At 40.3% G+C, this 26,391-nt stretch overlaps 1 protein-coding gene across 4 annotated transcripts in view; it reads right to left on the bottom strand.

Moving 5' to 3' along the window:
* The window catches only part of rp9 (RP9 pre-mRNA splicing factor), a 67,191-nt gene that overhangs the window by 8,755 nt on the left and 32,045 nt on the right, over positions 1 to 26,391 (bottom strand). Inside the window, exon 6 of one of the 4 annotated variants that reach the window (XM_063069847.1) lies at positions 25,111 to 25,264. The exons of 1 other annotated variant lie outside the window; for it this stretch is intronic. In XM_063069847.1, the coding sequence (XP_062925917.1) occupies positions 25,111 to 25,264 (154 nt within the window). Of the gene's footprint in view, positions 1 to 25,110; positions 25,265 to 26,391 lie in introns of those variants that run through there. 2 more of the 4 variants (XM_063069846.1, XR_010020770.1) reach the window with 2 other exon arrangements.

The following is a 26,391-nucleotide window of genomic DNA, read 5'->3' as shown; positions in this document are numbered from 1 at the left end:
CTAGGACGCAAACGCTCTCCATTACTGTTTGAAGATGAAATTAATATCACGTTGCAATTAATGTAAAATTTGAAAGGAATGTTGGAAGTCGGTAATGCAGGCCAATCTCTAAGTGGGATCCATTTCTTTAAGAATTACACTCACTGCTGTCTGTAAGGAGTTTGTACGTTGTCCCCAGGACCATGTGGGTTTCCTCTAGCTGCTCTGGTTTCCTCCCACAATCTGAAGGTGTACCAGTCGGTAAGTTAAATAGTCATAGCAAGTCGTCCCGTGATTAGACTCAGTTTAAATTGGGGGATTGCTGGGCAGCACTGTTTGAAGGGCTGGAAGAGCCTGTTCTGCGCTGTTCCTCAATAAAAAATTTTTAAAAAGTAAGTTTTCACTTCTTGTCAACATCTTCCATTTTAAGACTATAAGTTATAGGAGTAGATCTAGGCCACTTGGCCCATTGATTCTGCTGCGCTATTTCATCATGGCTGGTCCAATTTTCCTCTCAGCCCCAATCTCCTTCCTTCTCCCTGTATCCCTTCAATGCTGCAAGATGTTTTGAGCACAAAAATACTCCACTTCACACCTCCACCACCCAATGTATCCTCAGTAGAAATACAGTGCTTCCGAAAATATTTCAAATTTATACAAGCAGTTTATATTCTAAATATGGACATGTTTAAGATGTTGGAGAGACCACAGCTGGAGAAGTATGCATAGCTTTGGTCACCCTGTTATAGGAAGGATGTGGTTAAAATGCAAAGAGGACAGATAAGTTTGCAAGGATGTTGCCAAGTCTAGAGGGCCTGAGTTATAGGGAGATGTCAGATAGACTGGGCTTTTACTTCTTAGAGAGTACAATAAACTTAGGGGGGCAGTTACAAAATACACGTGGACTAAGACGTTAACTGTCCTGTGCTATCACCAGTGGGATCATCAGTTGATCTGCCACCTGTCTTCAGGAGTTTCGGCCTGCTTATGATCAAGACTCCCTCGAGGTGGTGGGCCAGCAGTGCTAAAGCACCACCTCCTGCTGGTGAGCTTAAAAACTTGGCATCTGCCTCTATCAGAGTTGTTGGTCACTTCCATCCAACAGATAGTCTATTCTTCAGGTGTCTATGCAACTACTGAAGGGTTTTCAAAAGATGTATACACTGTCTGACTATCTTCCCCTCTGGACATACTTGGTCCACACCCATGCTGATCCTTTCTCTGCTGCCTCAGCTACAGCCCTGCTGGTTGACTTTATCTCTCTTCTAGTGAAGCCAAGGTCACGCAGCCACTTCTGGAGAGTGAACACAATAAACCCACGGCAGCCTACTTCGAATGGATAGCATGTGACCTTCCACCCTCTGTCTCTGCACTCTGATCTTTATTCTGCATACTTGGTTAACTTGCGCTCATGGGCTTCATCGATGTTGTCTTCCCAGGGGACTGTGAGTTCACCAATAACCACTTCTCTACTGGTGTCAGACCATACGATTATATCTGGATGCAATGTTGTGAAAGCTATTTGCTCCGGGAAACTGCCTTTCCCATCCAGGTCAACCTTGACACACCAGTCATTGGCTGAAGAAAATATGCTTGATCGTGAGCCTATGCTGTACACCCTTGACTTGGAGCCTTCTTTCACAAACGATATGCGATGTTCTGTGCAGCATGGGGCATGAGATAAGTTGTGCTGCAGTACTCTCTGCTCAACCGCTTCTGTCACAACTTTGAGAACGTTGTTATGTCTCCAAGTGTAAATACCGCTGGAAAGATTGATTCTGCATGCACTCAAAATATGTTGAAGTGTTCCCTTCTTGCCACAAGCAGCACACCTGTCTGTCTTATCTTCATACCAGGTGCTGAGGTTGGCAGGTGTTGGGAGCAGATCGTATGCTGCTCTGCATAGAAAAGAAATGCAGAGCGGTTCCATCTGCCACAGAACATTCCAAGATAGATGTCGTTGTTCAACACTTTCCCACCATGTCCAAGCCCCTTGTTTGACCAGGCCAGCTGTTTTAGCTAACCTGTTCTCCTCTTCTACCTCTCGTATTTCCTGTGTTACAAGCTCACGGCGCTCCTTACCTGTAGAAGATGACCACCACTTGTGGGTTGTCCATTCAAGTTCCTGGCGGCCTAGCTGGATAGCCCAACCGTCTCCTTGTGCTTCAATCTAGACTCCGCCTTATCAACTGCTACACGGGCTGACCACTTCCTTCCTGATCTCACATCCGGCTGGGTGTTCTTGATGACAGGGTCTTTTGAGTCTTGAAGCATCAAGAATGATCTTACCTTGGCTACTTTGACCTCCTCAACAAGGGAATGCATTGGGATGGTAAGCTTTGTCTGGCTACTGCACCTTCACATACCTGTTGATCTTCCATTCCATTGCCTCAACATGGGACATTGCCACTTCATAGACAGTTAGTGGCCACATTATCCGTGGCATCAGTTCGTACTGCAAGCACCACAACTTCAACTTGCCAGGCAAGCCACACTTGTCAACAGACATCAGACCTCTGCTGATCTGTTCTCCTGTCTCTTGAACCCTCTTGGTGTCTCTCAGCTCCTCTGTATACTATCGCCCGAGGCTCTTAACTGGTTGGTCCTGAATGGATGGAATCTCCTCTCCACAAAGGGTGAAATGAAAGTCAACCAGCTTTCCTCTCCTAAGAATAAGGCTCCTTGACTTCTTGGTCTTGAACTTCATTCTTCCCCAATTCATTAGCTCCTCGAGTCTAGATAGTAGATTTTCCACTGCCTCTGTGCTGGGACCCAAAAGGGTAAGGTTGTCCATGAACGCTCATATTGGTGGTAACTCTTCTCCACCATCAAGTGTGACACCTGGTCCCACTGATTCTGCAGCCCTCACAATGACCTCCATGTCTAACACAAAAAGGATGGGTGAAATCGCACATCCCATTGGGATTTCAACATCCAAGCTCTGCCACCTAGTTGTAAACTGCTGAGTGGAAAACCTCATCTGGAAATCGTTGTAGTACTGCATAACAAAGTTCCTCACCTTAGCAGGAATCCATAGGAATTCCATTGCAAACTCAGTCAGGACATAGGGAACAGAACCATATGCATTTGCCAGATCAAGCCAAACTACAGCCAGATTTCTTCTCAACCTTTTTGACTCCTGGATGGTATGCCATATCATACTAGAATGTTCAAGGTGTCCCGGGAAGCCTGGTATTCCTGCCTTCTGCACAGTTGTATTTATCAATCCATTCTCAATCACAAATGAAGATATTCTTTCTGCCAGAATGCCAAACTAATCTTCCCCTCTACATTCAGGAGGGAAATTGGTCGGAACTGATTCAATGTAGAAGAATTCTCTTCCTTCGGGATGTATACTCCTTCAGCCTCACTCCATGACAAAGGAACAACACCTTGTCTCCACACCACCTTTAACAATCTCCACAAGTATTTCCTCAGCTCTTCACACTTCTTGAACACCTTATACAGCACTCCATTAGGTCCTGGCACTGAGCCTGACCTTGCCTTTCTGATGAACCGTTTGACTTCTGCCAGTTTGGGTTCTGACAGATCAAACTTCACTCCTGGCTCGGTAGGCTTCACAGGCCCTGAAATGTCAAACAAAGGAGCCTCCCGCTGTTAGTTAGAGTAAGTGCTTGCCAGGTGATCCTCAAGTTCTTGTTGAGAGATGTTAAGCTGCCCGCTCTTACTTTGTTCAAACAGTTTCTTTGTAAACTCGTGAGAGTTCTCAAAGAATGACTTTCTTGCCTTCTCTCTCTTCTTTCTCTTTTTACATTGTGACTCCGCACAGCAGAGTGATGCTCACTTTATTCGAAAATGCTCTCGGAGATCAGCAAGCCCTGGCTTGTCACCCTCACCTGCTACCTTCCACCTCTGTCTCAACGACCTAAGCTCTCTCCTCAACCTACTAATTTCCTTATGGTGCCTGCATAGATAAGGTGCATGATAGCAGTTTTTTTCCTCCTCATGGCAGGGGAGTCCAAATCTAGAGCATCGATTTAGGGTGAGAGATGGGACTTGATGGGCAACTTTTCATGCAGAGGGTGGTGAGTATATGGAATGATCTGCCCGAGGGAATGGTTGAAACAGGTACCATTTCAGAAGCACTTGAAATAGGCAATTGTAGAGATTAGAGGGAAATGAGTCAAAGCAGCAAATTAGGACTAGATGCATCGGCACCATGCTTGACAACCATGCTCAACATGGACTTGTTGGGCCTAAGGTCCTATATCTGTGCTGTATTGTTCTATGAATTGAAATTAAGTTATAACAAAAATCGAAAAGTAAAGACGATACGTAGGACTGAAACTGTGTACGCACCCAGGCCAATGTATCACCAGCCTTTAACTATGCTTCATCCAAAGTTTACACTTGTTCATTATTAAATGCAGAGCTACAGAAAAATGACAACAGACTACAAGACTGATGTCAAACACTGAATTCAAACAAATCACTTGCGTTCTAAATAATTCACCACACATTCCAGCTCTGGCAGGAAGGGAAACAGCCTCTGGTCATTGGATGGGAATTGGATCCACTGATAATAGTGCAGTTAGGCAGCGGAGTGCAATGATGTGAAATATAGCTTGTGTTGAGCTGGAGGCCTCTGAAGGTAGACTCCAGAGACTCCTGGCAGATATTGTGACAACCCTTTAGATCCAGATTGATTCTTCATTCTCTTATGTGTACAAGATGATGAGAGGCATCGATCGTGTGGACAGAGGCTTTATCCCAGGGCTGAACTAGCTGGCACGAGAGGGCACAGTTTTAAGGTACTTGGAAGTGGGTACAGAGGAGATGTCAGGGGTAAGTTTTTTTTTATGCAGAGAGTGGTGAGTGTGTGGAATGAGCTGCCGGTGACAGTGGTGGAGGCGGATACAATAAGGTCTTTAAGAGACTCCCGGAAAGGTACATGGAGCTCAGAAAAATAGAGGGCTATGGGTAAGCCTCGGTAATTTCTCAGGTAAGGACATGTTCAGCACAGCTTTGTGGGCTGAAGGGCCTGTATTGTGCTGTAAGTTTCCTATGTTTCTAAATATTGTTCGTACACATTTATAACACTGTGAATCTAGTCATTCATCTGGAAGTTCTGAAAATAATTAAGGTGGAATGAGTACTTTGCATAATAATTCGGTAAGCTTTTGAAGAGCTGTACTTTACTAATTTTATGAATCTAAATTTTGGACCATATGGTCATGTATGTTGTAAAGTTCCATGAAAAGATCTTTTAAAATCTTCTCAGGAGAGTGATAAGAATATAAAAACAAAATAAATGGCAAAAGGATTGGGATTTTAGGTGATTTGACAATATTTTTGCTGGACTTCCATATCTCTTAATAAGCAGACACCTATCAATCTGTTCACAATTCACTGCCTTCTGTATGAAGAGCTTTCTCTTCTGAACTCTGGACTAAACAGTGCCATTCTATTCATTCGCCCAAATCCCTGAAATTAGTCCTGTGCACCTTCGCTGTCCTCCTATGCCATGTATATAATTTTCTAGATATGTATATCAAAATTGTACATAACGCACATGGTGCTGAGTCACCAAGGCTCGATATCATTACAGAAAGATATTTTTACCTATGTATGTAAATTCCCTCATATAGGCCAGCAAACCCCTTGCCACCTCATTTACAATCTATGAAAAAGGATTGAGATTACTAACATGCTTTATACATTATTATAAAATATTTTAGGACTGTATTTCCAGTAACACAAAACAGAAAATGCTGGAGAGAAAAAAGTAAATATTTCAGGTTAATGACCTTTCATTCAAACTGGAAAAGAAACTTAGCATGTTTTAAATTGCAGAACAGTATAAAGATTGAAAAGATGAAAGGAAATGTTTGTGATATGGTGGGGATCAAGCCAGATGATATTAATGCTGTTGGTACCGTTTGTGAGGAGTGTGGATATTTGTTAATCACAGCTAATCTGTCTGGATAAAGTGTAAACAGGAGATGAAAGGCGCAGAAGAGAGTGTGAGATGCAAAGCTCAACAGTTGATGAAAATCTGGTATATAACAAGAATGCTACTGAAGTAACACACACAAAATGCTGGAGGAACTCTGCAGGTCAGCCAGTATTTATGAGAATGAATAAACAGTCGATATTTTGGGCTGAGATCCTTCATCAGGATTGGAAAGGAAGGGGTAAGACACCAGAATAAGAAGTTGGAAGGGAGGGGAAGGAGGACTAGCCAGAAGATGACAGACGAAGCCAGGCGGGTGGGAAAGGCAAAGAGATGGAGGAGGAGGGATCTGATAGGAGAGGACAGTGGACCATGGGAGAAAGGGAAGGAGGAGGGGCACCAAGGATAGGTGATAGGCAGATACGCAGAAGAGGCAAGAAGCCAGAGTAGGGAATAGAAGAAGAGAATACTAGAAGTAAATAGTTCAGGCTAGTTGCCAACTGTGTATTGGAAAAAAACTGAATTAAGGGGATGATCTTACATTAAAAGTGGCATTAGTTCTGCTGACTAAACACATTATCTTCCATCTAGGCATGTTGCAGACCTCACAAATCAATATTACATTCTGTATTTTCTGCTTTAATTTCAGGACATCTGTGTTTTTAAACATATTTTATATTTAATTATTCACTATATTTGTTATGCTGATGCCTAAAGTCCATTGGGGAACATCAGGCATGATGTACTCACTGAAAACACTAATTATCACAAGTGCATGCTACAAAATTTCTCAAGGCTGTTGTCACAAAATAGCTGCTATGTTTACTTTTAAATGCTATGCAGTTACATGATCTAAGCAGTAGATGACAGTCAAAAGCAGGTTGCTATTGCTGTCTGTAAAAATGTTTATTATATTATGGGTTAAAATACTCTAGATAACTATTTTGCTAGTAAATTTACCCTACTCCTGCAAATGTCCCATTATGCCTTTGGGATCAGTACTGCTAGTTGACTTCAATGACTTTGATGTCAACTGTTGTTCTAAAGGTCTTTGTACACCTGCTTACTTATCTCCTTCCTCACCACCATTCAGAGCTCCAAACATTCCCTCCAGGTGAGGCAACACTTCATCTGTGAATTTGTCAGGGCCATCTACTGAATCCGGTGCTCCTAGTGCAGCCTACGCTGGATCGGTGAGACCTGATATTGATGGGGAAATGCTCTGTCAAGCACTGTTGCTCTGTCTGCAACAGTCTGGCCACTGGGAAATCCTGCCATTTTAATTCCACTCCCCATCCCTATTCTGACATGTCAGTCCACGGTCTCCTCTACTGCCATGAGGAGGCTACTCTACGAGGTGTTGGAAGAGCAACACCTCATATTCTGTCTGGCTTGACCTCCAAACTGATGGCATGAACGTTGATTTCTCTAAACTCTGATAATTTTTACACCCTCCCCCTTATCTCTTTTTCCACCCTCTTACCCCCTTCTCTTCTCCTCACCTGCCTATTACCTCCCTTTGATGCCTCTTCTCCTTCCCTTTCTCCCCTTGTCCACTCACCACTCCGATCTGATTCCTCTTTCCTCAGCCCTTTACCTTTTCCACCCACCACTCCCAGCTTTTTACCTCAATCCCCCTCCCCTAACTTCTCCCTCGCTTGGCTTCACCCATCACCTTCCAGCTTATACTCTTCCCTCTTACCCCACCTTCTTATTCTGGCTTCTTCCCCCTTCCTTTCCAGTCCTGATTAAGAGTCTTAGCCTGAAATATGGACTGTTATTGCTCTCCATAGATGCTGTCTGACCTGCTGAGTTCCTCCAGCATTTTGTCTGTGTTGCTCTGTATGACTCTGTTTTCCTTTATCCAATACAGTACTTAAATAGTAGCCTGTCAGTGCATCAATATTGCTCCTTGGCGCTGTTAGGCTTTTTTGGATTTGAGAGACCGATACTTGCATTAGGCCTTTCTGTTGCCAATTGGTATCGATCAGGGATTATAAAATGATGGACCAGAACTTGCTGCCAAAAATAACAAAGTTACACTCGAACAGTATGGTAAGAAAAATTAAGACATGGGTTCCACAGTGCCATAAATAACTGACCCATTTCCTTTGTCAGTCAGCTCACAAAATTGGGTGCTACTATCGATTTCTCCACAAATTTAAATGATTCATGGATGTGTATAATAATTGTAAATTAAATTTCCCAGTATTAGGTCTGATATTTCAGAGTGCAGTAGTCCTGTGAAAATGCAATTGAAATAATTGCACAGTTACGATTACTAAATTATTTTGGTTGTTCTTTTTAGAAACACATTTTTAACTATATAACCGTATAACAATTACAGCACAGAAATAGGCCATCTTGGCCCTTCTAGTCCGTGCCGAACTCTTACCCTATCCTAGTCCCACCGACCTGCACTCAGTCCATAACCCTCCATTCCTTTCCTGTCCATATATCTATCCAATTTAACTTTAAATGAGAACATAGAACCTGCCTCAACCACTTCTGCTGGAAGCTCGTTCCACACAGCTACCACTCTCTGAGTAAAGTTCCCCCTCATGTTACCCCTAAACTTTTGTCCTCTAACTCTCAACTCATGTCCTCTTGTTTTAATCTTCCCCACTCTGAATGGAAAAAGTGTAACCACGTCAACTCTATCAATCCCCCTCATAATTTTAAACACCTCTATCAAGTCCCCTTCAACCTTCTACGCTCCAAAGAATAAAGACCCAACTTGTTCAACCTTTCTCTGTAACTTAGGAGATGAAACCCAGGCAACATTTTAGTAAACCTCCTCTGTACTCTCTCAATTTTATTGACATCTTTCCTATAATTCGGTGACCAGAACTGTACACAATACTCCAGATTTGGCCATACCAATGCCTTATACAAATTCAACATTACATCCCAACTCCTATACTCAATGCTCTAATTAATAAGGGCCAGCAAACCAAAAGCTTTCTTCACCAGCCTATCCACATGAGATTCCATCTTCAGGGAATTATGCACCATTATTCCTAGATCCTACTGTTCTACTGCATTCTTTAATGCCATTTACCATGTATGTCCTATTTTGATTAGTTCTACCAAAATGCAGCACTTCACATTTTTCTGCATTAAACTCCATCTGCCATCTTTCAGCCCACTCTTCTAACTGTCCTAAACCTCTTTGCAAGTTTTGAAAACCTACCTCATCATCCACAACACCACCTATCTTAGAATCATCTGCATACTTACTAATCCAATTTACCACCCCATCATCCAGATCATTAATATATATGACAAATAACATTGGACCCAGTACAGATCCCTGAGGCACACTGCTACACACTGTCCTCCAATCTGACACACAGTTATCCACCACTACTCTCTGGCATCTCCCATCTAGCCACTGCTGAATCCGTTTTACTACTTCCATATTAATGCCTAACGATTGAACCTTCCTAACTAACCTTCCGTGTGGAACCTTGACAAAGGCCTTACTGAAGTCCATATAGACAACATCCACTGATTTACCCTAGTCAACTTTCTTAGTAACCTCATCAAAAAATTCAATAAGATTTGTCAAACATGACCTTCCACGCACAAATCCATGTTGACTGTTCCTAATCAGACCCTGTCTATCCAGATAATTATATATACCATCTCTAAGAATACTTTCCATCAATTTACCCACCACTGACATCAAACTCACAGGCTGATAATTGCCAGGTTTACTCTTAGAACCCTTTTTAAACAATGGAACCATATGAGCAATACGCCAATCCTCTGGCACCATCCCCGTATCTAATGACATTTGAAATGTCGTTTGTATTTCTGTCAGAGCCCCTGCTATTTCTACACCAACTTCCCTCAAGGTCCTAGGGAATATCTTGTCCGGACCTGGAGACTTGTCCACTTTTATATTCCTTAAAAGTGCCAGTACTTCCTCTTCTATAATTGTTATACTTTCCATAACTACCCTACTTGTTTCCTTTACCTTACTCAATTCAATATCTTTTTCCTTAGTGAATACCGAAGAAAAGAAATTGTTCAAAATCTCCCCCATCTCTTTTGGCTCTGCACATAGCCCATCCACTTTGATTCTCCAAGGGACCAATTTTATCCCTCACTATCCTTTTGCCACTAACATAACTGTAGAAACCCTTTGGATTTATTTTCACCTTACTTGCCAAAGCAACCTCGTATCTTCTTTTAGCTTTTCTAATTTCTTTCTTGTTACGGAACCGGCAACAGTGAATATCAATCAAGACAGGTGGTATAAAAACATCCAAACATTTATTAAACATGGATAAACAATAAAAAAAAACAAATGAAAACCTTAACCAGAAGTTAACCACTATGCAGCCGTTCAACAAATCGTCACTCGGCACTGGTTCTTAAAGCGTTAAATGCGAAACCAGTCCTTAAAGCGGTAAAGTCAGATATAGTTCTTAAAATGGTAAATTCGAAAGTCCAACAGATTTATACGTTCAATTGGGAGCGACTTCTCTGGAGAAGGATTTCTTCATAGACGCGATTTTCCTGCTGGTTCTGTCCAAAGGATTCACGATGCAGGAAATAAACAGTTTAAAACAACTGACATTAAATTCTAGTGAGCACCTTGCATGAACTCCTTTCTCTTTTGGCAAGAGTTATCGCGATGCAGGTCACTACTCCTTCAACGAAGACTCAATAAGGTCGATCCTTTGTTAAACTGCCGAACGATACCGACTGCTCTCAATCCTTCGGGTCCTGTACTTGGATAAAGTCTTCACTCTCCCGTACTACTGCTGGAATAAGGTACGTCACCACATCTAGCAAAAATTTCCAGTCCAGCACTAGTGTACCTTGCAACAGAATGTAACACACTACTTTAAAAATGAAACTGCGTCATAAAAACAAATACGCAACAGAAATGGAGACACATCAACATTCTAGCTGGAAAATTAAAAACTAAAAACTAACTGCGTCATCTGAGGTCCTCCCTTATATACCCGCGGTACACATGTCATCACATGACCTCACATTGGCGGGAATATTACATCAGGTGACCTCCAAAAGACCATTACATCATTCTCACAAAACAAATCACAGATCTCCTTGAGGTATGTAACTTCCTTAAGATTCTTTTTACATTCTTTATATTCCTCGAGTACCTCATTAACTCCAAGCTGCCTATATTCATTGAAGATCCCTCTCTTTTTCTGAACCAAGTTTCTAATATCTCATGAAAACCATGGCTCTCTCAAACTTTTAACCTTTCCTTTCAACCCAACAGGAACATAAAGATTCTAAAAATAATTTTTTCTTTTGTCTTTTTCCTCAGCAGCCCCCCTTTGTTAATCCAGTCTTTCCATTCCTCTCTTACGTATTCAAGCTGACTTTGATTCACCCTTTCCGATTTACTTTTTTATGTCTACACTTGTCTCATTAATTGAGTGACTAAGGTCCATGATGTCCCAATGCTTTCATGCACAGTAATTTCCAGCACAAAATTAATTGGTGAAGAATGAGGGAAAACAAATCCAATTGTCAGTACTCAGTATGATTCATCACTGGTACATCTGTGCCATCTCATTTGTAATAATTTGAAACACATAAGTGATCTCATCTATTAGAAGATTACTAAACATCTGTTAGAGCTCAAGCTATTCTCAGGCAATAAAAATATCTGTTGTTCACTGGTAACAATCTCACCTCAGAGTGATACTATGGATAAAGTGCTAACTGCTTTGAGTCTTGATGCAGTAAGCATTTTTGGAACTGGAGTAGACCATCTGGCCCTTTGAGCCTGCTCCACCATTCAATAAGGTCATGGTTGATCTGATCATGGACTCAGCTCACCTAGTCATAGAGCACTATAGCACAGACACAGGCCCTTCAGCCCATTAAGTCCATGCCAAACTGTTATTCTGCCTAGTCCCAACAAACCTCACCTGGACCGTAGCTATCCACATCCCTCCCTTCAATGCACGCATCCAAACTTCTTTTAAATATTGTAATCAAACTTCCGCTGGCAGCTTGTCCCACACTCATACCTTATTGAAGAAGTTCCCCCTCAGGTTTCCCTGAAATATGTTGCCTTTCATCTTTAACCTATCACCTCTAGATTTAGTCTCACCCAACCTCAATGGAAAAAAGCCTGCTTACATTTACCCTGTCATCATAATTGTACACCTCTATCAAATCTCCCCTCATTCTCCTGCACTCCAGGAAATAAAGTTCTAACCTATTCAACCTTTCCCTCAGGTCCTCAAGTCCCACAACATCCTTTAAATTTTCTCTGTACTCATTGAATCTTATTCAGAATCAGAATCAGGTTTATTATCACCGGCATGTGATGTGAAATTTGTTAACTTAGCAGCAGCAGTTCAATGCAATACATAATCTAGCAGAGAGAGAAAATAATAATAATAAATAAAATAAAACATAATAAATAAACAAGTAAATCAATTACGTATATTGAATAAATTACTAAAAATGTGCAAAAACAGATTTACTGTATATTAAAAAAAAAGTGAGGTAGTGTCCAAAGCCTCAAAGTCCATTTAGGAATCGGATGGCAGAGGGGAAGAAGCTGTTCCTGAATCACTGAGTTTGTGCCTTCAGGCTTCTGTGCCTCCTACCTGATGGTAACAGTGAGAAAAGGGCATGCCCTGGGTGCTGGAGGTCTTTAATAATGGACGTTGCCTTTTTGAGACACTGCTCCCTAAAGATGTCCTGGGTACTCTGTAGGCCAGTGCCCAAGATGGAGCTGACTAGACTTACAACCTTCTGCAGCTTCTTTCGGTCCTCTGCAGTAGCCCCTCCATACCAGACAGTGATGCAGTCTGTCAGAATGCTCTCCACGGTACAACCACAGAAGTTTTTGAGTGTATTTGTTGATATGCCAAATCTTTCCTGTAGATAGGTGAACAGAACTGCACACATTCTCTAAATTTGGCCTCACCAACATCCTATACAACTTTAATATAACATCTCAACTCCTGTACTCAATACTTTGATTTATGGCCAATGTGCCAAAAGCTTTCTCTACGATCCTGTCTACCCATGACACCACTTTCAATGAATTATAGATCTGTGTTCCCAGATCCCCCTGTTCTACCGCACTCCTCAGTGCACGACTGTTCACTGGGTAAGTCCTACCCTGGTTGTCTTCTCAAAGTGCAATATTTCACACATGTCTGCATTAAATCACATCTGCCATTTTTCAGCCCACTTTTCCAGTTAGTCCAGAGTCTGTTACAAGCTTTGAGAGCCTTTCTCAATGCCCCCAGATCTGCAAATATATTCTCCTGCATTCTGGCAAACCCAGGTGAATGACTATTTACAATCACTGGTGCACATGAGGAGATAGTGTGAACTACTTCCGCACTGTCGACTAGTTCTGTAAATGTTACCCATTCGATTCAGGCCGTTGTCACTGGAGGGACCCACAGATTGACCTAAAAAACTTCTAAATCCAATGCCTGCCTTCCCCTGGAATTTTCAGGATTCTTATCCTCTGTTATATTAAACCATGGCAGGATTGTCATTGCTGGTGATTTCAATAATCATATTAACGATCTCTCAAATTCGAACTCCATGCAGCTGAATTCATGAATTTACTGAACAGCCATCTTTCCAACATATCACTGAGCTCACCCACCGACTTAGAAATTACACATGACTTAGTAACGACAAAATGATTAAATATTATTAAAGTGTCTCTGTCTGAAACCACTAACTCTGACCATTTTTGTGTTCTTTTCGATACCCTCCTTCCTGTAACCAAGACCACAAAAAAACATTACAGTTAAAAAATGGTTTCTTGAGGCTGCAATGCAACGTAAGTTTTCTGAGCTGGCTAGTTTATCTGACCCATGTGATCTAAACTGCCCAGGAAATGAAACAGCTCATTCTTTCAACAATATCTTGACAGAATAAACACATTATTTTTAGCCACTTCAGGTTGAAATCACTTAGTAAAACATCACCATAATCAAAAAATTCTGTCCACAAACTCAAGAGATCATGCAGAGAGAAAAAGGAGGCAAACTGGGCTAGAAGTCCATTGAAATATTTTCTAAGGAAAAGCTAACTTCCTTTAATGCTGCTATATGTTCTGTGAGAAGAGCCCATTTTCCAAAGAGTATTACAGAGAATAGCAACGATTCAAGAATTTCGTTCTCAATTATAAACCAACTGTTGAAACCCGCCCCAACTGATAATGTCCTCAGTCTAGCATCTACCACAAATGTGAGGAATTTGCAATATTTTTTTAAATGAACAAATTACTTCCATTAGGGAGAGTACAGCTACAGATGCTGGTTACCTCTATTGCCAACCTTGTAAGAAGACAGCAGTCATATCAAAATGTTTAAGTATTTTTGATTCAGAACTCTATAAGATCGTAACAAAGAATAAACCATCTACTTGCTATCTCCCCACCTCACCATTTCCCATCCCTTTTCCTTCTCTCATGTTATCTCCGTGCCTGCCTATCACCTCCCTCTGGTGCTCCCCTTCTTCTTTCTTCCATGGCCTTCTGTCTCTTTCACCAATCAACTTCCGAGCTCTTTGCTTCATCCTTCCCACTCCAAGTTTCTGCCGTTTCTCTCTCCCCTCCCGCCACCTTTCAAATTTACTCCTCAGCATTTTTTTTCCTCCAGTCCTACTGAAGAGTTTCTGCCCAAAACGTCGACTCTGCTTTTTTCCACAGATGCTACCTGGCCTGCTGAGTTCTTCCAGCATTTTGTGTGTGTTGCTCAGATTTCCAGCATCTGCAGATTTTCTTCTACTTGCTATCTCAACCCTGTCCCTACCACACTTTTTAAGGGCTCTTTTAATAGTGTTTTTAATTCGGTTAGGAAAATTCTTAACACATCCCCTGAAACTAAAGTTTTTCCATATGCCTTCAAAATTGCAGCTGTCGAACCCCTAATTAAAAAGCCAAATCTTATAATAAGGTATAGGTAACTACAAGCCTATATCAAATCTTCCCTTCCTAGGCAATAGTCTTGAGAAAGTCATTTTCAACCAACTCAACAACTTTCTGAATGAGAACAATATTCTCGAAAAGTTTCAGTCAGGTTTTAGAGCAAACCACAGCGCAAAGATCACCCTTACCAAAATTGTCAGCAACCTTAGGCTCAACATGGACACCGACAGGGTCTCAGTTCTAATTCCCCTAGATATTCAGTAGGTGCCGCTTTTGACACAGTTGACCACAACATTCTCCTAGACCACCTCGAGAACTGGGTTGGTCTCTCTGGTAGTGTCCTTAATTGGTTTTGCTCATATGTCTCAGAGAATTTTTTTTGTCTTGTCTTGGAGACCTATTTTTCCAAGCGATACGATGTACCTTTATATGTTTCTCAGGAAAACTAGCTTGGTCCCCTGCTCTTCTCCTTATACATACTCCCCTTAGGATAAATCATTAGATAGCTTACATTTGATTTCCACAGTTATGCAGATGTCATACAGTTATATACTTCAGATGAGCCTGGTGGTGATTACACCCGATCTTCTCAGACATCTGTTACGGCTGCATTGGTTAGTCCCAAAGCCAAAAAAGATAAACCTCTTGCTAAACTTGCAGCAAGTCTGGAACTTGCTCCCCTTGTAGAATCTGAAGAAACAAGTCTGGGTGTTAACTTTAATTCAGAATTGAATTTTAAATCCCGCAAAAAGAAAGTGAGCAGAGCAACATTTCTACACTCAAGAAATATTGCAAAGGTCCATCTGTTTCTGTCACATATGATGCTGAAAAAACTAACTCATGCCTTTATATTAAATAGACTAGATTAGTGCAACACACTTTTTTTTTCTGGCCTTCTAAAACAACCTATTGACAGATTTCAACTCATTCAAAACTCTGCTGCTGGACTTCCAATTAAAACCAGGATGAGGGAACACATCACTCATATCCTAGCTACTCTGCGTTAGCTTCCTGTATCTTTTCAAATTGATTTTAAAGTTCTCTTACTTGTTTTTTCAAGCTCTTATTCTGTCTCTTAAATTTAAACAATCTCCCTCAAAACATAATGGACAGATCAGTTTTTTTGAACTAAGCTCCTAAACTGTGGAATTCAATACCTAAAACGAAAAGGGATGCAGACTCAGTTGACACTTTTAAACACCAGCTTAAAACCTATTTATTTAACCTTGCTTTTAACCAACATCTTTTTATTGTTTATTTTCATATTTGCACTTTATCCCATTGTGAAGCACTTTGAACTACATAAAATGAAAATTGCTCCCTAAATAAGTTATTACTCATATTGGAGCATCCACAAACTTACTGGTCCAGTTTACCAGATTAATATCTAAATCTGTAATATAGATGACAAACCACAACAATCCCTGCGACACACCATTCGTCACAGGCTTCCAATCAGAGAAGCAACCATCTACTACTTTTTGGCTTCTTCTGTGAAGTCAATTTTGAATCCAATTTTCTGCTTCATTCTGAGTGCCAAGCAACTGAACTTTCTCAGTCTCCATGTGAGACTTTGTTAAGACGGACAATGTCCATTGCCTTTCCTTCATCAGCTTTCCTGGTAACTTCCTCAAAAATCTCAGGAAGATTGACTAGACATGACATAAAGCTGTGTTGACAATCTTATCAGGCTCTGTTTATCCAAGTACTTATATACTGTATCCATCAGGCTCTTGAATAAAAGGCGATAACTACACTCAACTTCACTTGTCCCATCATTGAAATGTTCCTACAACCAATAATTTCTCTTTACAGACTCATTATCTTATGTTCTTTTTATTTATATTTGAATTTGCACAGTTTGTTGGCTTCTGCGCAAATGATTTTTCATTGATCCTGTTAGTTACTACTTGATAGATTTACTGAATCTACCCACAAGAAAATCAATCTCAGGTTTGTATATGTTTGGTGACGTATATGTAATTTGATAATAAAATTTGAAATTTACTTTGAACTTTGAGTAAAATTTACTTCCTAGCCCTTAGAATACTTTGCAATAATTTACCCATTAATGACATCAAGCTCACCAGCCGATAATTTCCCTTATTATTTTGTAGCCTTTCTTGAACAATGGAACAACATTGGCTATTCTCTAGCATCTTATCTGTGGCTAAGATCATTTTTAAATACCTCTGCCAAAGTCCCTGTAATGTCTGCACTGGCACCCCATGAGGTCTGGGGGGACATCCTGTCAGCCCCTGGGGACTTATCCACCATAATATGCCTCAAGATAGCAATCGCCTCCTCTTCTGTAATACGGATAAAGTCCATGACTGCACTATTGTTTTGCCTCAGTTCTACAGACTGTGCTCATCTCCCAAGGAAATACAGATACCTTTTCCCCATAGCCCTTATTTCCTTTACTATGCAAACATCTATCCAACTGCAAATTAAACATATTTAATGAAGTAATCTCTACTGTTTTCCTGGGCAGATTCCAGATTCACCACTCTCTGGTGATGAACTTCTGCTCATCTCCATCCTAAAATGTCCCTGGTAACTCCATTTCTCCTCATAGGCTAAACTCCTCACTTCCAGTATCAACCTGGTGAACCTCCTCTACACCTTTCCTCAAGTAAGGAACCCAAGAACTGTATACAATTCTCCAGGTAAGACCTCAGCAGTACCCTGTACAGTTGCAGCATAATCTCCCTGCTCTTAAGTTCTATCCCTTTAGCAATAAGTCCAACATTCCATTTACCTTCTTGATAACCTGTTGCACTGGCACACCAACCTTTTGTGATTCATGCACAGTTCTCTAAAGACCTTCTACACAACAGAATGTTGCAGTTTTACCAAGTACTACCCTGAACTTCCATTTTTCCTTCCAAAGTGATTGCCCTTGCATTTACCAGTATTGTACTTCACCTGCCAGACCTTTGCCCACTCACTTATCTATATATCTCTGCAGACTCCCCATATGCTCCACACTATTTGCTTTCCACTCAATTTAGTATTATCAACAAAGTTAGATATGCTACTCTTGATCCCTTCTTCCAAACTGTTAATGTATGTCATGAACAGTTGTTGGTCCAGCACTGGCCCCTGCAGCACTTAACTGCCAACCAGGGAAACACCCATTTATTCCTATTCTATGTATTTTATTGCTTAACCAATCCTCCATCCATGTTAATATATTACTCCAAACTCCATGCATCATTACCTTATGGATAAATCTTTTATGTAACACCTTATCAAACACATCTGGAAATCCAAGTATACAGTACAACATCCACTTATTCCATTCTATCCATACACTCATTATATCCTCAAAGAACTCCAGGACCTGCCCTTCATGAATTTATACAGTGGCTTAACATTTGCTGACTTCCAATCCCCTGGAGCCTGCCAAGAGTTCAGAGAAGTTTGGTAAATTATCACAAACCTATCTACCACTACTATAACCTTTGTCATTTCTTTCAGTACCCTATAATGCATCCCATCAGATACAGGGGACTTGTCTATTTTTGGACCCACTAGTTTGCTCATCACTACCTCTTTAGTGACGACGATTGTATCGAGGTCCTCACTTCCCATCGCATGCATAACATCTTTCTTTGGCATGTTAGACATGTCCACCATGAAGAATAAAACGAAATAATCATTCAAGGCCTCAACTATTTCCATGTTACCCAATATTAAATCCTCTTCTCATCTTCCAAGTGACCTATTTGAATTTTAGCCACTCTTTTCCACTTTACTTAATTACGAAAACTTTTACTGTCTATCTTTAAATTTTGGGCTAGTTTACTTTAATAATCTATCTTCCCTTTCCTTTATGATTGCTTGCTTAGTGGTTCTTCGTTACTTCCCAATCTTTCTGTTTTCCACTACTCTTGGCAACTTTGTATACATGAGCTTTTAGTTTAGTACTATGGTTCTTTACTCGTCCAAGGCTGGTTCTCCCCACCCTTGTTTTTAATGGGAATATACTTTTGTTGAGCACAGTGAAAACTCTCTTTGAAAGTCTTCCACTGTTCCTCACTTGTCCCAACATATAGCCTACGTTCCCAGTCTATGCTAGCCAGCTCCTCCCTCATCCCATTGTAGGGAGGAGCTGGCTAGCATAAATACTGGCTTTAGCTCAAACTAAAGCACCCTTCATTTGTATGAGAAACTCTTATCATTCTGCATCACCCTTTCCAAGAAAATCCCGCACTGAAAGATCTAAACTAGCACAGAACTAGATCTAAAATAGCAGTTTCCTTTGAAATTCACTAATATGTTGTTCAAGAAAGCTAGCATGGATTTGTTCTGTGAAGCCCCCTTCAAGACTGCCATGACCAACTCAATTCACCCAATCTATGTGCAAGTTAAAATCCCCCATGACAACTTATGTTCCATTCCTATGTGCATCAGATATTTCTTAGTTTATTGCCCATGCTGATCCTCCAGTACAGTATTAATGAAGTACTGCATTTGTGGGCCTTGAAGCTTTATCTGGAAAGACTAGGTCAGAGAGCTGCATGAGAGGTTCTCGGTACCAAACCACTGCCTAGGCTTGGTTCTGGCAGGCAGGGCACATTATTAAGACACATGTCAATGGGTGACCAATGATTTTTGCAAGCCACAGGTATGGACTGGAATCATGGAACTACTGCAACTTCTCAGCACCTTTTGCACACATTTAGACAGCACATGATGTGTGCAGGATCCTCTGTGGTGATTAATGTGCAAGTACAACCTATCGAAGTTTAATCAACACAATGTTGTGCGGTGAATTGATACTTAGGATATCCTGGATGCAGGTTAAACTATAACCATGACTGCCCTCTTAGTTTTCATGTACTGTACATTGTTACCTACACAATTTGAAAGTAAAAACAGATTTGTCTTGAACAATCTCCAAAAAACAAATTGTCTGATCATGTTTGACAGTGCTATTCTGGAAAACTTTGTAATGTACAATTTGGCTAATGTTTACCTCATTTACAGTACAACTTCAAATTATATAATTGATTCTAAAGCACTTTGGATCATCTGTAAAGATAAAACATTAATTTAAATGCATTTCTTTTTATTGCCACATTATAAATGTATAGCTTCACTTACCTACTTATTGATTTCACATGACATTGCACAACGTTGAATAACAAAATAGAGACTTATTTTACTGCTGCAGTGGATGCGTTATGTTAAACAGCTTTAGACCATATGACATAGGAGCAGAATCAGGCCATTTGGCCCATCGAGTTGCACCACCATTCAATCATGGCTGATCCTTTTTTCCCCTCCTCAGCTTTCTCCCCGTAACCTTTGATGCCATGTCCAATCAAGAACCTAGCAAGCTCTGCCTTGGATATACCCAATGTCCTGACCTCCACAGTTGCCTGTGGTCATCAATTCCACAAATTCACCACCCACTGGCTAAAGAAATTTCTCCACATTTCAGTTTTACATTGATGCCCCTCTGTTCTGAGGCTATGCCTTCTTTCCCACCATGGGAAACATCCTTTCCATATCTACTCTGTCTAGGCCATTCAACGTGTGAAAGGTTTCAATGAGATCTACCCTTGTCGTTCTAAATTCCAGTGAGTATAGACCCAGAGCTATTAAATATTCCTCTATGATAACCCTTTCATTCTCAGAATCACCCTTGTGAACCTCCTCTGAACCCTCTCCAATGCCAGCACATCTTTTCTTAGATGAGGAGCCCAAAACTGTTCACAACACTCAAGATGAGGCCTCACCAGCACCTTATATGCCTCAGCATCGCATTCCTGCTCTTATATTCGAGGCCTCTTGAAATAAATGCTAACATTGCATTTGCCTTCCTCACCACTGACTCTACCTGCAAGTTAACCTTTAGGGTATTCCATACAAGGACTCCCAAGTCCCTTTGCATCCTTTTGCAATTTCTCCGTTTAGAAAATAGGCTGCACATTTCCTCTACAAAAGTGCACAACTATGCATTTTCTAGCATTGTATTTCATTTGCAACTCCCTTGCTCATTCTCCTAATCTGTCTAAGTCCTTCCGCAGCCTACCTGTTGCCTCAACACTACCTGCCCCACCACCAATCTTTGTATCACTTGCAAACTTGGCAACAAAGCCATCTATTCCATCATTTAAATCATTGATATACAGCATTTAGGTTGCTACTATGGACATCCAGTGACCAAAGACAACTCAGGATAGTTTTCTAATTACAAAACTAGTTGTTCAAAACTCACTGATGGTGGGAATTTCAAATACATTGACCTTGTTGATGGAATTCAGTTGTTGAAGGAAACTCTACTCAGGGTTCTGTGTTGGTACCTTCACAAAGACTTCAAAAGTTCAAGATGGCAGCTTAGTACCATAGGAATAGGCAATAATTGCAAGCTATTCCAGCAATACCACCATATGAAAGAAAATCATGCACTATGCTGCTACTTCTGGCTTTTTTTTAAAACTTATTTCTAAAACTTATTTCATTTGTTTTCTGACAGAAGGCAGTGGTGGCAGTGGAGGATTGCCTTTAGGATCTGCCACTACACTTCTGGTATGGATTGAAAGCAAATGTACCCAGCCAGCAAGTCTCTTTTGCCTTGCCCCCTACCTGCTTTCATTCTAGCTTTCCTCCTTTACACCACACTCACCTTGCCACCATTCTTTCTTATCTACCTATTCAGTCTTTGAATGCTTACCTGAAATTGTATCAAAAATTGCCAATAAATACAAAATTGCTTGACAGATTAAAAAGTAACAAGCACACCTTCCATAACATTGCTCCTTGCAGGCCAAGGAATGGGTATATTTATATAGCAACTTATATACCTGCTTCAAAGCCAAAAAAAAAAATTTGAGGTGTGATCATTATAACAACATGCAGAAATGCCGTATGCAATTTGTACATTGTAAGATTAAAGATGGGCACAAAGATAAATGATAGGACAATATTATTCAATGGTGTTGATCAAAGGATAGATGTTGGTCAAGTTATCCTGTTTGTGAACGGTACTATAGAATTTTACTATTTCAATTTATCAAATATTTAACAATATATTAAACTTTTCCAACTTTATAACTGGAATAGGAGCAGGTGGATACTTTGCTTAAAACATGAGAAATCACTGTTACTGAAGAAGACAATCTGAAATAATAGCATGCAACCTGTAGCCCACTATATAAAAAAACACAAGCACGTGGGACTCGCCTTGTTACAGTAATTAGCTCCCAGATATATTTTCAGCTTAAGCCTAAGTATTCTGCAAACATCAACAACACAACAAACATCTCACTTTTCTTCTTTACTAAAGCCCAGAACTAAAATAATAATTTGGAAATTATCTTGCATTAATGATGTTTGTGGAGTGCATCCAACAGAACATGGGAATCCAAACAGAAAGCAATAGATGTCTTCTTAAAAAAATGTAAAAACCTTCAGCATATATTAAGGCACTGATCAATGCTACGTAAGATATGTTTCTAATTTGCAAATAACTTATTCAATCTCACAATGACAATATTATCCCTATTCCCCTCAAATTTTCTTGTAATTTTAGAAATATCTTCTATAAGAAAACAAAATAAAAAAGCTTTCACCATGCTTGTGGGGAAGTTGTTTTTATTTCCATTGACACAAGATACATTTGCATTTCTTTAGTATATGAATCAAGTACAGGTCGATCTTCACTAATCCGACTACCTGTAATCCGGCACCTTTGATAATCTGGCAGAGTTCAAATTTCCTGGGCTACCGTAACAATCTGCTGTGCATTGTTTTGGTTGCGCTAGATCTGTTCACATGTTGGCCCGCTCTTGTAAGCACAGAAAAACAATTCCTGCATTTATTAATATCATTTGCTCTTTTTTGGCCCCAGTGAGTAAAGGAAATGCACCTTGTGCTGTGAAGCGAAAACACTGTACATTATCCATTAAAGTTAAGGTTGAGCTCTTGAAAAAACTGGACAGTGGTGTATCGGTGAAAAGCTTGTGTGAGTGTTACAACACTGGCTCTTCCACAGTGTACGATATAAAGAAACAGAAAGAAAAACTGCTACATTTTTTTGCTGATAGTGGCTCAAAGAAACAGATGTGTGTAAGAAAAACAATAAAAGACGGAAGAAGTTCGGAACTAGATAAAGTGCTGGTAATATGGTTTAATCTTCGTGTAAGTGAAGGTGTTGAACTATCTGGAGATATGGTGAAGGAAGAAGCAAAAGTGTTTCATGAAGAACCAGGACTAGATTATGAGTGTGACTTTAGTGAAGGTTGGCTTCATTGGTTCAAGCAGCATCATGGCTTACAGCTTCGTGCAGTGTGTGGTGAAAAACATTCAGCAGACAAGGAAGCAGCAGCAGAGTTTGTTGACCAGTTCGCCAAGTTAGTCTCCGATGAAAAACTAAGCCCCAAGCAGGTGTGCAATGCTGATGAGACTGCTTTGTATTGGAGATGTACACCAAGAACACTAACAGCAGCAGATGCAGAATCGCCAAGAGGGTATAAGGCATCAAGAGATCATGTGACTTTGCTAGGCTGCTCTAATGCTGCAGGAACCCACAGATGTAAATTACTGGTCATTGGCAAAAGTTTACGTCCCAGGGCCTTCAAAAGTATGACGCAATTTCCTGTAATTTACCGTGCTAACAAAAACGGATGGATTACAACTAGCATCACAGTAGAATGGTTTGAAAATTATTTCGTTCCCAAAGCATGAGCTCACTGTGACTCTGTTGGCCTGCACCACAACTGTAAGATAATGCTTGTTTTAGACAAATGTTCAGCACACCCGAAAGCAGAACTCCTGGTAAAAAAAAATGTTTTCGGTATCTTCCTGCCACCTAACTATACATCATTAATTCAACCCCTGGACAATGGCATATTACTTTCTCTCAAGTTGAAGTACCGTTCCCTGTTTATGAGGCGCCTTTTGAGTGCAATTAATGCTGGCAGACCGGTAAAGGAATTTATAAAGGATTTTAATATTAAAGAGATGATTTACTGTGCTGCTAATGCTTGGAGGTCTGTGAGCCATCCTCACTGAAGAATGTTTGGCATAGGTTATGGCCAGGTTCAATGTTTGAGTCTGCACCTGGTGAAGACACTGGAAATGACTTTACAGGCTTTAGAGTTTCCAAGGAAAAACAGATTATACGTGAACTGCTTTCTTTTGCTCAAGGGCTAACTAATCCTGCTGCCAAGGATCTTGCATCAAGGTTCAATGATGGCAATGTTGAAGAATGGATGAATATAGATGAGGATGAGCCTACTGTTCATCATTATACTGACTCGAAAATTGTGCAGATGGCTGTACATCCAGAGAAGGAAGATACTGGAGGAGAAAGCAGTGATGAAGATGAGGAAGTTATAGCAGAGAGACTTTCTATTGACTGGCTAATTAAGTTGACAGGTGAATTGCTGAAAGGATTAGAGCAATGAAGTTTTATAACTGAGCAAGAAATAATGTTTATATGCTGCAGGATCAGCTAATCAGAGAGAGACCAAAATATACGAAACAGCTTACCTTGGAAGATATGTTTTTAAAAAATTGCTAGAAAAAGTGCAACAGGGGAGCTAACACTTCAAAATCCAGTGCCATCAACTTCTGCTCACCCAGATGTGCTGCCACCAACCAGTTTCAGCACCAGTTCCTGCTGCTTCACTCATTTTCAAAATGAAGATGTTGATGATCCTGACAACCCCACACTTGCAGACATGTAACTTTGTCTGAAGGTATATTAAACGTCTCACTTTAGAAGCGGAAGTGTTCCAACTTTTCTGTATAAATTAGTTCCTGTACATTTACCTGTACCCTTTATTTTATTTGTGCCTGTACAGTATATTACTTTATTAAATTTCACTTGCTACTCATTTAATACTTCTGTTTCATTATTATCTAACTTGTACTGATTTATATGATATTTTAAAGGTATGATGAGGCGGTTAGCTATTGCTTAATGTGATCCTTCTGTAATTCGGCATTTTCACTAATCGGGCACTCCTCAGGTCCCAATGGTGCCGGATTAGTGAAAGCCGACCTGTACTGCCTTTCTCCACCTAATCTATGAAAACAGAAATATTCTCACAGTCTGGTGCTTAATCTGTCTACACCAGGTTAAGGATCAGAAGGTAAAATATGGCCTGTAAATAACAAGCCATGGTTTGTTGATTTGCAATTTCTTCCAAGTCTTGTTGAAAATGTGATATTTATAATGTTGCTCAAAATATTGTAATGAAGATAGAAGTCCTTTTTTCACTGGGGGGGGGGGGAATAAATCACACACACGTAACATTCAAGTCTTTTTGCCCTATTCTGAACTGTCACTTGATTATTTAGCTTTGTGTTTCTTTTTCTTCTTCTTTTTCCTTCTTTTCTTCTCTTTTCTCTTTCTCTTCTTCTTGTGCCTTTCACTGGAATCTGAGGAACTGCAACTCTGACTGTCTGAAGTAGTATCTTCTAACATCTGTTTCAGCTGCTGTATCCTAGAAAAAAAAATGCCATATCAATGTAATTCAATTAATATCCTTACCAACTTGAATTTTCTTTTCTTCAATGATCAAGGATTGTGAATTAATGCACAATGATGAGAACCATCAGGTTAGGGAACTCATTAAAACTATGTTCTCTTTCATCCTGCCTGCCTCTCAGTACAGTCCCCATCTCAATTTCCTTCTATCCTGAGGAAGTAGACATTAACAAAATGGCAATTAATCACTGATTATCATGTCAGCAGCAATCAAGCACAATTAAAGCCATGCTTTTATCTGCAAAGTCATTTACTACTCCTGGGGTGCTAAGATAACTCCCTGCTTCTTTAGCCTCTTGCAGTCATAAGCTACTCTTGCTTTCTTATTTGTCATTACTCCCTCATGCAAGAAGCCAAAGGCAGCATAAGAACCAGTTCATGAGTTTCCTCTGCAACTTCCTTCCTGTCAAGCTAACATACTCAAACTTCCTCTAAGTTTCTTGCCCACATAAACTCTGAACAAGTACTTTACTAGTTTCTCTCATCCTTCTACACATGCTGCGCTCCAAACCAAATCATATAAACAGCTTCCTCTTCCCTTGAACCAATTCCACTAAATTGCCAACTCTACCTTCTTGTTGACTCCCATTTTATTAAATATTAATAGTTCTCTTTCTTAGTTATTACTTCCTTCTTCTTCAAATATCCTCTCCTCAAAGCAAAGCTATCCCTGATCTACTGCCTGCATAATGAGTGTTTATTCCTCACTGTACAGTATAACTTTAAGTATAATCTATATTCTGTATGCTGTCAGTACCTGTGTGCCTCTGATGCTGCTTCAAGTTTTACAGTGCACCGTACCTCACTGTGCACATAATAAACTCAATTTTACGTAATCTATCAGTCCTTGCAAGCTAATGGTACTTTTCTATTTTCTTTCCTTTCCAAAGTTCTCAAAATTGATACTGTCTTAAATTAAGGCTCATCTTTCGTTGACATGTGTTGAATCCATCCAATAATTTCTGCTAAAATGAAAGTTTAGCCACAGTGACAAGAAACATCCTTCCTGACTCTTTTACCATCATCTTTCATCACTTGTCTGCAAAGTGGTTGGCCACATTATTCTCCTCCACCTTTCCCCTT

This window comes from Mobula hypostoma, chromosome 17 (assembly GCF_963921235.1).
Source record: "Mobula hypostoma chromosome 17, sMobHyp1.1, whole genome shotgun sequence".
Lineage (NCBI taxonomy): Eukaryota > Metazoa > Chordata > Chondrichthyes > Myliobatiformes > Myliobatidae > Mobula > Mobula hypostoma.
Note: the sequence above shows the minus strand (reverse complement) of the source record. Positions and strands in the feature narration are given on the sequence as shown.